The sequence below is a fragment of the Rhinichthys klamathensis genome, unplaced genomic scaffold (genome assembly GCF_029890125.1).
Source record: "Rhinichthys klamathensis goyatoka isolate OS25496 unplaced genomic scaffold, OSU_Roscu_1.1 h1tg000329l_1, whole genome shotgun sequence".
Taxonomy (NCBI): Eukaryota; Metazoa; Chordata; class Actinopteri; order Cypriniformes; family Leuciscidae; genus Rhinichthys; species Rhinichthys klamathensis.
Window position 1 is genome coordinate 638,407 of NW_026606844.1, and position 12,441 is coordinate 650,847.

The 12,441-nt window shown below is 38.7% G+C and overlaps 1 protein-coding gene across 1 annotated transcript in view; it reads left to right on the top strand.

Annotated features, from left to right (window-relative positions):
- Window positions 1–5,705: 5,705 nt before the first annotated feature.
- Window positions 5,706–12,441, top strand: part of frem2b (FRAS1 related extracellular matrix 2b) — an 83,663-nt gene continuing 76,927 nt past the window's right edge. Inside the window, exon 1 of the mRNA XM_056272010.1 lies at window positions 5,706–10,856. Within this exon, the coding sequence (XP_056127985.1) occupies window positions 5,840–10,856 (5,017 nt within the window). The 5' untranslated portion in view covers window positions 5,706–5,839. The remainder of the gene's footprint in view (window positions 10,857–12,441) is intronic.

Genomic DNA, 12,441 nt, shown 5'->3' on the forward strand with positions numbered 1-12,441 from the left:
TTATAGATGATACTTCCTTTGATGTTTTCACTCCAAATCAGTTTTCTCAACCCTTTCCTTATAGACTCAAAGACAAGCCCAGACATCTGCACCGCTGACATATTCTGTTTTGACCTCTGTTTGCCGACCTGAACTCGTCTGCCATAAAATTGCCTTGACATGTTTTTACAACAAGCTTCCCTCTTCCGGATGGAAAGCATGTCCAATCAAAGACAGAGTGCAGTATGAACTAAAATAGCAGTAATGAGACACAACCGAGAGCATTTCGAGCAAAGAATAGACCCGATAAGCTCAGCAATTGTTGCAGTGAAAGGCAGAATGACAACTGTGAGGCTAGGCAGCTTTGAACTTTGAATTCCAAATGGAAAATCAACAGCTTCCAAGAGCACAGCATGTTTTCTGTGATGATCCATATGATGTCATAGCTATACAATTCTCCTGTTAAGCCATTTTAAATTATAGGCTAATGATTTCAAATGTAAGACGAGACAAGTTTCTGCTTTAATTCTTCAACATTTGATTCCAACACCCAGTTATAAATGATGCAAGGTAATATTTGTGTGTCATAATTTGTCATAGAAGCCCACTAGGTTACATCAACAAGACAGAACCTGATTCAGAAATATATAGTATTTTCAAACAAAAATGTCTTTACTCTCATTTTTGAGCAATTTAAAGGATTAGTTCACTTTAAAAAAAACTTTTGCTGATAATTTACTCACCCCCATGTCATCCAAGATGTCCATGCCTTTCTTTCTTCAGTCGAAAAGAAATTAATGTTTTGGATGAAAACATTCCAGGATTTTTCTCCATATAATGCACTTTGCTGGGCACCAAACGGTTCAAGGTCTAAATTACTGTTTTAGGGCAGCTTCAAAGGGCTTTAAACGATACCAGACGATGAATAAGGGTCTTATCTAGCGAAACGATCGGTCATTTCAAAAATAAATAAAAAAGTTAAAGTTTTATAGGCACAAATGCTCGCCTTGCGAACTCTCCTGTTCGAACTCGTTCATTTTGATGAACGAGTCAATGACTCGAAAAAAGATTCGTTCATTTTGATGAACGAGTTCGAACAGGAGAGTTCGCAAGGCGAGCATTTGTGGCTATAAAACTTTAACTTTTTTATTTATTTTTGAAATGACAGATCGTTTCCCTAGATAAGACCCTTATTCATCGTCTGGTATCGTTTAAAGCCCTTTAAAGCTGAACTGAAACGGTCATTTAGACCTTGAACCGTTTGGCTACACTGTAAAAAAATTGCTGTAGTTATGCAGCTGTTTGCCAGTAACTTACTGTAGTTTTAAATTTATGTTATTTACTGGCAACAGTTTGTTCAAAGTTAAATGAACATTAAACATTAACAAGTCTTTATCTTTACAGAATAAAACTAAAATAACAGCCTGTTTTGCATTCTGGGAACCAAAATCTAAATCCCAGAATGCAAAACAGGCTGTTATTTTAGTTTTATTCTGTAAAGATAAAGACTTGTTAATGTTTAATGTTCATTTAACTTTGAACAAACTGTTGCCAGTAAATAACATAAATTTAAAACTACAGTAAGTTACTGGCAAGCAGCTGCCAGTAATACTGTAATTTCTACAGATTTTTTTTACAGTGTACCATTGAAGTCCATTATATGGAGAAAAATCCTGGAATGTTTTCATCAAAAACATTAATTTCTTTTCGACTGAAGAAAGAAAGACATGGACATCTTGGATGACATGGGGGTGAGTAAATTATCAGCAAATGTTTTTTAAAAAGTGAACTACTCCTTTAATGCATCATTGCTGAATAAAACATTTCTTTCATAAAGAAAACAAAAATCTGAACCCAATCTTTTGAGCAGTATATTGAATGTGGCGAAGTCTAAATTTAATGTGCGTTCTGAGTCAGATTGCAGTAAAATGTATCTAAACGCATGAAGTGACCAGGTGTAAGTACACCCTCAGGGAACAAATTCCCTGACCAACATGTCAAGTCTAGGCACACAACCACGTGATATTCTGGAAAAACATGCATCAAAAAGAAGACGAACCGCTGTACTGTCTGGTGTCAAAAGTGCGTTACTCATAAAAGCAAGGAAGGGCATATGCTTAAATCAAGCCTCGAAGAGAACATACAATCCGAAGTGGAAAGTCCCCTAGAGGAAGTGCTTTAGAAAATAAATGGATTTGAATTGAAACCCAGGTAATACTGGGTTTATACTCCTTCAATAAAGATGTAGAGAGCTCATGCTGTAATTGTCGAGCAGGATCAGACTGAGGTAATGACAATAATCTGGGCTCATGCGAGAGGATGTAGGAGGTTTCAAAGTCTCACACGTTATTTTTCTGTAACATGACTTTATAACCATGAAATATATAAATATTAAGAGTGCATTTAATGAAAAATGATCAAATCTGTTTTAAATGCACATGAAAATATAGGCTGACTAACGCTGAAACTGCTGACTGTTTCACTGCCGCCTTTCATCTTTTGTGAACATCTGCAGCTTCCTACACATCCAATAAGACCAAAATAACCATTATGTTAAATACAGGGCAGCAGCCAGGCGATGATAAACACTCATAGAGCTTTCACTTTGACCATTTCCCTGAAGTCAGAGTCGGGAAAACCTTTTTCATTCTTCATGCAAGACACATATGAGAAAACTCTATGCCAGATTAAGTCTGGTATAGAATGCGTCATCCAATTAAGACCCTTGAAGTTCTTCTGATTGTGCATTAGAAATAGAAAATTGCAAATACTGTAGCTCAAAAATGGGCAATAGGTCCATAAATCAGCACTAGGCACCTCTAATCTGATCTGTCTGATTCACACTGGGGGTGTTGACAGGGCTGAATTCCTCTGTGATAATTTTAAGCCTTTCTGGAAACAGCAGGATGCCAGAATAGTTGGCTGTGTGATTTTGTGTGACTTTATGTGTAGATGGAGGTTTATTTGTGCATTTATGGCAGGGATGTTTATAAATAGAATTAATTAAAATTGGTTTCATGGTATCATTTATGCAAAATCATGGAAGTCCTGGTTGGATAAATTGTAAAAGTGTATATGTAGACATATAACCCTGTTTATGTCCGCTAAAGAAACCATCTTAACCCTTAAACACATATCTCAGGTCTTTAGTGACCCGGGACTTCATTCACTACCCTCCGCCAAATTCATTTTTTAAAGTTAGACATCAACCTTCGAATTATTCCTCAATCAATTCATTATGAGCAATATTACAAGAAAAAAATAATACAATTATAAAATAATGCCTGTTTTCCCTTTCATTTTTTTTTTTGGATACATTCTATAGGGTTGCTAACGACCTGAGGTGTGTAAGTATGTTTTTTCTGCACAACAACAATTGAATCTTTGATGCCTGAATAAGTGCAATTCACCTTTATCCCACAAGGTGGAGATGTCTGATACACAATGATGAAGTGACGTTTCACTTATAATTACCGCAGGCAGAAAACAAAAGAATATGAAATATCATCAGCAAGAAATGGCTGAGCGATTTACTGCAGAGAAAGTACTGAACGAAATCAAATATTAGAGTTTTATATTATCGCGAGAGGTAGAAATCCATCCGTGTTAGATATCGATCCGGGTGGACCCGAATATGGAATAATAATTGGCGAAACAGTCATGCATCTAGGGGTTAAATGTAAGCTCTTCAAATGGTGGGTATGTCTATATAATTTACCATGAAAGCATTACTGTATTACAAACTGTATCGCATTTATTGAATAAATATAATGCTTTGACTTAAGACCGCTGTTGAGTGTATTATGTTCTCTTCTCTTCCTCTCTCCCCAACACCTGCTCTGTTCTCTCACATCCTTTGGCAGCTGCACAGAAATATGTGCACGTCTTATCAGTCAATAAAACCCATCGCATGTGTGAAATAAAGCTATGGTCCCAAGGAACATTTGACCTAAATAACTGACATGCCTGATTTAGAGTATTATTTAGAGGGTATCATGGCTGGAATAGAACAATGCAATATTTGAATGACAGAATATATCACTACAATTTTTTTCATCTCTTTTTTTTAATGTTAAGGACCCCAAATTTATATTTTAAAATATAAAAGCAGCTGAATATTTTAATAAATTCAGACCCATTTGTGAAGTGTGAGAAACGGCAAGCATTCTATAGTTTTGTAAAGAGGATATTTTTGTAAAGACAACATTTTCAAGGTTACAGAATGATTGTCTTTTATTTGGCAAAAATGTGGAAAATATTTATTTTGTATTAAATCAATAGGGTGTCTTTTTTTCTTTCCCATAAGAGAAATGTTAGAATAAAACTCACCTCAACTGAATATATTGCAAAGAACAGAATTTTTTTTTGCAATAAGTGTAGTGGTACTCTGTGAAGCTCAAAAGATCTACTGCACATTGAAGTTCATGATTTTATTTTTCACCACCAGAGAGAGCTGACACAATACACAGCAGATGTAATGCATGTCAGAGAGCATTATAGAAATTAAAAAAAAAAAATCTTTACATCATCTTACATTATTTGTTTTATGCTTTCTGACTATTTTTCACTTTATTTGTCATAGCTGTCAAAGCAAACTGCTTTGCCTCAAAATGAAGAACACCAGGTTTTTATCCATCTATCCCTTTCAATTGTTCCAAAATTAAAATGTAATGGTAACACTTACAATAAGGTCTCATTTAACATTAGTTAATGCATGAATTTGCAGTGTGAAATATATTTCTTAACATTCATTAACCTTTGTTACTGTTAGTTAATAAAAATAGTTGTTCATTGTTTTGTATGTTAGTTCACAGTGCATTCACTTATGTTAACAAATACAACTTTTAAATTTTAATAATGTATTAATAAATGTTTAAATGAACATCAACTAAGATTAGTGAATGCAGTATTGTTCATTGTTAGTTCTTGTTAACTAATGTAATATGAAACCTTATTGTAAAGTGTTACCAATGTTATTTGGTGATAAGAATGTTATTGTTTTGTTCTGATTATTTCATGGAACCAAAGAATAAATAATTTTAGAATTACAGAATACATCACCATTGATTGTCTGCACACTCTTATGATGGGACTTATAGGTTACCTGTTCATGGTGATGACTGTCAAGAAGGCTACACTGTGGTAAGATGTGTTACTGTAGGCTATTATTGGTTGTTGTTGTTTTTTTTTTTTTGTAGAAAAAGTCATGCATAAACCATTTTAGTTACAAGTAGGCCTATAGGCTGTTACAATTAAAATAAAGAAGAAATTCAGAAGTGCTGGATTTCATGTCATTGTTATTTCATTTCAAAGCTTATAGCACAGGTTCAAACTATACATTAAAAATAGGCTTACTATTAAACGTTGTTTATTTCTTACAGGTTTTCGTTTCGACAGGAGGTAGTGAAAAAGAAAAGAAGGAAAAACACAGTTTTTGCTCAAAATATACCCAGATGAAAAACTTAAAAGTTGACCACAATAATAATAGATAGTAGTTAGTTTAAAGGAAGGAATGCTAATACGGCTTGCCATAATACGCCACAACAAGTCATTCTTTCTGAATACATGCTGATCTGTCCCCGCTTGCCTTTGTGTGACAGTGCGTGCGACCAATCAGAGCTCTCCGAACCAATTCCATCGTAAAATTCATTCAATAGCGTGAGACCGGGGCGTGGTTTCCCTCGCACGGCTCCGCGAGGCATGAAGTTTATTCAGAGTGCGAGCTGCTCAGGGAGAATGATGCACCTTTGCTCGGATGCGAATGGGAGATTTTTCTGTTGTGCGCTTTAAATTTTCCCACTTTCTCATCTTGCCACGGATTGTGCCGAACGTGAATGAGTAATTCTGCCTCACATTACAAATGGCTTGGAGTATAACAGAGCAGCGGCAACGTAGAGCGTGTCATGTGCACTTGTTTCTCTTTATATTGACTTTGATTCGCCATGCATCTACACAGGGATTTGAGAGTTTGGGATTAACCTACGGTTTAAGATCTGAACTTTCAGAGGATGCTATTCTTGTTGCCAATAATGGAATACGGGTTCCCTTCGGCAGATCTGTTTATATTGATCCAATCAATGATCTGGTTATCCAAGTTCAGCCCGGAGACAAGTGCACCATAACAGTTCTGGATAATGACCCACTGTCACAGAGACCGGGACAGCTGTCCCCGAAAAAGTTTCCTTGTGAATTTGGTCCCAATGATGTAAAGTACTCGCATTTCGGATCCAGGAGCCCCTCAAAAGACAGAGTAAGACTTCAGCTCAGATATGATACTCAGACTGATACAGTCATCATTCCCTTTATGATGGAAGTGGAGGTGATTTTCACTCAGCTTGAGATTCTCACCAAACACATGCCTGTAGTTGTAGAGAAACTGCTTGGAATGAGTAATCCTATTGATAAGAAAATCCTGGAGTTTACTTATGATAGAAATGCTCATTTGTGTAAAGTTACATCTCTGGCCAGTGGCAGCTCATTACCCAGGTATGGAAAGCTGGTTGATAATGGAAAATTAGGCAAACCAGTGAACTGTGATGAATTTGTCAGAATGGACATTCGCTATCAGCACACTTTTGCACATCGTTCTCCAAACCGAGATTATATTCCCATGTATTTAGAGTTACAAGACAAAGAAGTTAATGTACTGAAACAAGAGTTTTTCCAAATTGTGGTGCTTATAAAAGAGGGTGAGGAAAACACAGCTCCTAAACCGAGTTTTGTAGCAATGATGATGATGGAAGTCGACCAGTTCGTAATGACAGCTATAACCCACGACATGCTTGCCGCTGAGGATGTGGAATCTAATCCTGATGATTTAATCTTTAACATCACTTCTCCGCTGTCCTTTGAGGAGGGCTACATTGTAAGCACAGATGACAGGAATTTGCCCATCACGTCTTTTTATCAAGCAGACCTGAAAGATTTTAAAATAGCCTACAAGCCTCCCTCTGTTGATTCAGATGCAGAGAGAATTTTCCAAATTGAATTTGAAGTTGTAGACACTGAGGGGGCTATATCAGACCCTTTTGCGTTCATGATAGTGATTAAGCCCATGAACACTCTAGCCCCGGTTGTGACCCGTAACACTGGACAACTGCTTTATGAGGGTCAGTCCAGGCCACTGTCCAGCTCACAAAACCTACAAATTAGCGATGAGGACAATTTAGACCACGTCCAAATCACCGTTATTAATGGGCTCCGCCACGGAGAGCTCACAGTTCTGGGGTCCAGGCGAAAATTTTTCACCCCAGCAGATCTTGATGTAGGTAGCGTCATCTACCAGCATGATGGCAGCGATACGTACAGCGATAATATCATTTTCAGAATGACAGATGGCAAAAATGAAGTTGAGTTTCTATTTCCCATTACAGTGGTGCCAACTGATGACGAACCTCCCATAATCAATGCCAACACAGGTTTAGTTTTGTTTAAAAACCAAATGATGCCCATTTCTCCTTTAATGCTTAGTGCGGCAGATATAGACTCTGAGGATTCAACTATCAAATTCATCATTGTGCCTCCCTCCTCTAATATCGGAGAAGTGATGCTTCGTCAATCAGATGCACCAGAGGATCCATCCACTTGGAGGTTCAATGCTGAGGAAGAGATGTATGAGAAAGTAGTGACCGAGTGGTTCCAGTATGACATCACAGAAGGAAAGCTCTTTTACAGGCATGTCGGACCACATAATACAAAAACCATCATGGACCAGTTTGTTTTCCGTGTGCAAGATGACAATGACCCACCGAACCAATCAGGTGAGAACTCTTTCATCATCAAAGTTCTCCCCATTGATGATATCCCCCCAGAGTTGTACCCTGGGACCACCCTGCAAGTGACCGTCCACGAGTACCAGCTCACCCATTTTCGAAAGAAATTCTTGCGCTACACAGACTTGGACTCAGAAGACAGGGACCTGAAGTACACAATTACCCAGCCACCCACTGACACAGATGAGAACAGCCCTGGCATTCTGGGAAGCATCGTTCTAACTGAGAGTCCAAACTCAGAGGTCACCGAGTTCACTCAGGCACAGCTAAACCATCACAAGATAGCCTACAAGCCTCCTGATCTAGAGCTCGGAATAACTCCACATGTGGTGCAGTTCCATTACAAAGTCGAGGACATGTCGGGAAACAGTGCCAATGGAATTTTCACTATATTTTTACAGCCTGTTGACAACAAACCTCCCCAGATCACCAACACAGGCTTTACCCTGCAAGAACGAGGGGTGCATGTCATCACACGTGCTGAGCTGGACACCACAGATGCAGACACGGACAGCTCACAGATTCTGTTTACAATCACCCAGCCTCCAAAGCACGGTCAGGTTAAGTACACGTTCACTGAAATGACTAAAGGGAAATCATTCAATTTGGTTGATATATCTAATGGTAGAATATCTTACATACATAATGGGGATGAGTCAACCAGTGATTTCTTCCAGCTTGATGTCAGCGACGGTGTCCACGTTGTCACAATCACAGTCAGGATCAATGTGAAGCCTATTGATGATGAAGCACCAACCATCAGTCTTCCAGAGGGCACTATTGGTTCTTACATAGATGTTTTGGAGAACGGAGCGACTGAGATCACCACCAATGTCATTCAGGGTCGAGACGAGGACACTGATGACCTCAGGTTGACCTTTATCGTGGAGGAACCCCCAGTGTTTGGTGAAATATTAGTGAATGGTGTGCCGTCCAATAGGTTCACTCAAGCAGACATCATTAGTGGATTGGTAGTGTATACACATAGTACTGGAGAAATTGGCTTGACAACAAAACTCGACTTCTTTAATTTGACGCTCACTGATATGTCTGATGAATGGACAGTTGGGGGAAATAAAATCAAAGGGGTTCGTGTGCAGGTCACCATTCTGCCGTTGGATAGTCAGGCCCCTGAGGTCTTCGTGGGCCCCCGATTCATTGTCGTGGAGGGTGAGAAAAATGTTATTGAAATTTCGCATATTAGTGCTAATGACATTGACACCCCTAATGATGACCTCCTTTGCACAATTATTGTGCAGCCCACCTCAGGATACGTAGAAAACATCTCCCCTGCACCAGGCTCTGAGAAATCCAGATCAGGGATTGCAATTAGTGCTTTCACCATCAAAGACATTCGGGAAAACCACATTTATTATGTGCAAAGTATTCATAAAGGCGTCGAGCCAGTTGAGGACAGGTTTACTTTCAGGTGTTCGGATGGGATAAATTTTTCAGAGAGACACTTTTTTCCAATCGTGATAATCCCATCCAATGACGAAAAGCCAGAGATCCATATGAGAGAGTTTGTTGTGATGGAAGGCATGAACATTGTGATTGACACTCCAATATTAAATGGCGCTGATGCTGATGTTCCAGCGGGTGAGCTCACGTTTATTATTTCGAAACCTCCGAAACATGGATATATCCTCAATCAGTTAACCTCAGGCACTCTTCCTGTCACAAATTTCACTCTTGATCAGATACGAGAGGCTTCAAGTATTTTCTACGAGCATGATGATTCAGAAAACACAGAGGATAGTTTTGAAGTTCTTCTTACTGATGGCAAATTCACAGTGGAGAAAACCGTCATGATTATGGTCATTTTGGTTGACGATGAAACGCCAAGGATGGTGATTAATGATGGCCTTGAAATAGAGATAGGAGAGGTGAAAATAATCAACAATAAAGTTTTAAAAGCAACTGATCTGGATACAGAAGACAGCATTCTGACCTACATCATCCGTTATGGTCCAAATCAAGGGTTTTTACAAAAGCGAACACCATTTGGAACACTTGAAAACATAACCGTTGGAATGAATTTCACACAAACCGAGGTTGACCAAGATATGATCATGTACATTCACAACGGACAAGAGGGAGTTCGTGACCTTATCAAATTTGATATTACTGATGGCATTAACCCCTTGATTGACAGGTACTTCTATGTAACTGTGGGTGGAATAGACATGGTGTTCCCTGATGTGATCAACAAAGGTGTTTCTCTGAAAGAAGGAGGAAGGGTGACTCTAACCACAGACCTGCTCAGCACCAGTGATCATAACAGCCCTGATGAGCATTTGGTGTTCACCATCACTCGTGCCCCTATACGAGGACACTTAGAGTGCACTGATGTACCAGGGATGCCCATTAGTTTGTTCACCCAGCTTCAACTAGCTGGGAATAAAATATACTACATCCACACTGCTGATGACGAGGTGAAGATGGACAGCTTCGAGTTTGAGGTGACTGATGGTTACAACCCTGTGTTCCGCACCTTTCGTGTGTCCATTACGGATGTTGACAACAAAAAGCCCGTGGTCACCATTCACGGACTGGTTGTTAATGAAGGCGAAAATAAGTTAATCACTCCTTTTGAGCTGACGGTGGAGGACCGTGATACAGCCGACCAGCTTTTAAAGTTCACAATCACCCAGGTGCCTGTTCATGGCAAGTTGCTGTTTAACAACACCCGACCTGTCACTTTCTTCACCAAGCAGGACCTAAATGAAAACATGATCCGCTACAAGCACGATGGAACCGAGTCTTCTTCTGACAGCTTCTCATTTACGGTCACAGACGGAACTCACACAGACTTTTACGTGTTCCCTGACACTGTTTATGCAACTCGCAAACCCCAAATGATGAAAATCACAATTTTTTCGGTGGACAACGGAGTTCCACAGGTTGTAACTAATAAGGGTGGCACAACAATAAGAATTCTCCCTACTGGTCACCTTGGGTTCCTAATCACTAGTAAAACATTAAAGGCAGAGGATAGAGACAGCCCTCAAGGAGCAGTGACTTTTAAAATTACTGTTGGTGCTGAACATGGCTATCTCATTAACTTGGGAAAAGGCAATGCAACTATCACCACATTTACCCAAGGTAAGTTTTGTGATGTTAATTTAATGGAATAGGTTATATTAATTTAAAACATTTAAATGGGTTAATATTAATGGTAGATCAATGCTTAATGCATCAGAATAGTATGTGAGAGAATACTGGATTAACATAAATGTGAGAATACTATATTAAAGGGATTGTTCATGCAAAAATGAAAATGCTGTGATCATTTATCTACCCTCATGCTGCCCCAGACCCAAAAGGTGTTCTTTCTTCCATGCAAAACAAAAGGGGAAGTTTTTGAAGAATATCTTGGCTGCTATCTTGGCTACATATAATAAAAGTGAATCGGAAATGAGTCTGTCAACCCCTTCTTGAGAAAAAATAAAATAAAATATATATATATGCTTAAACCAGCCAAAGTTGTTTTGCCACCTTGTCTCCCGGCTTGACTAGTAGAAAAATGCCCACAACCCCTCTAAAACCAACAAATATTATCATAAAAATAGTAGGAGCAGACTTAAATTTAATCAGTTTGTCCCCCCAAAATAAAACCTCACTTTGTGAGTAAGTCTGTATGGATGAGAAAAATGGTGCATCAGCATTGCTTTGGGTTGTCTCATTACCAAACAACATTGACGTCAATAGGCTCTATGCACGAACGCTGCTGACGTATTTCCGGTAGAATCTCAGCCCGCGTCCTTACTTCCGCATAGCGTTAAGTGTATAGCTGCAAAACTTTAATAAAATTCATTTTCTCAGAAAAGAGACAACGATTTTAGAAACTGATTCGCTAGTCGGATTTCACATGATATGAGAGAATACTCACCCTCAAAGTTGTCGATGTAGCTCGAAAAATATCATTTTTAACCCTTCTCTTTCTTACTCTTATGTGTGACAGCTAACTGCCTAACAATATTGTAAACATCATTTACGTTAACCGCGGGACGTTTTTGTAAACAGCGAGTGTAATTTGCCATTATCTCCAATAATGCAAAAAAACGGCTTCTGACGCAGCACCGGATGTAACTGGGCGGGCTGAGACAAAACGCGGAAGCGATCGTGCATAGAGCCTATGGTTTGAGTTTGATTTGAGAGCTACTGCAGATTGCAGAGGATTTTTAGTGAAAAAGTCTTTTCATCACTATGAAAACACAGTATAGTTTCACAGTATAGATCCCTTTTATGGCGTTTTTTTTAATTTTTTTTTTTTTTGGAGCTTGACAGCCTCAAGTTTCTTTCATTTTTGTTATTTGGAGAAGAGCAGCATGGATAGGAGGATTAATAAATGATGACAATTTTTCTTTTTGGGTGAACTGTTATACTGTATACTGTCTTACAATGTTCTGAACCGTGTTATGAGGGATGATTGTCCTGAAAAGCCTATCTGGAAAAGTGCCCAAATTGAAGAATGAATCAGAAGAATGGCATCAGAACTATTGTAAGATGTGTTTGGCATCAATTAAGACCAATAATTTACAAGTCTTTTTTCACCAATAGATAGTACAAAGCAAACAGTTATACAACCGTGTTACACAAGTCAAAGAGTTACAATAAAGGGCTTTCTGAGCTTTCAGGCATATCAGGAAAGCCTTAGTATAGTTGTACAAAGTTGTAAATGTCTAAA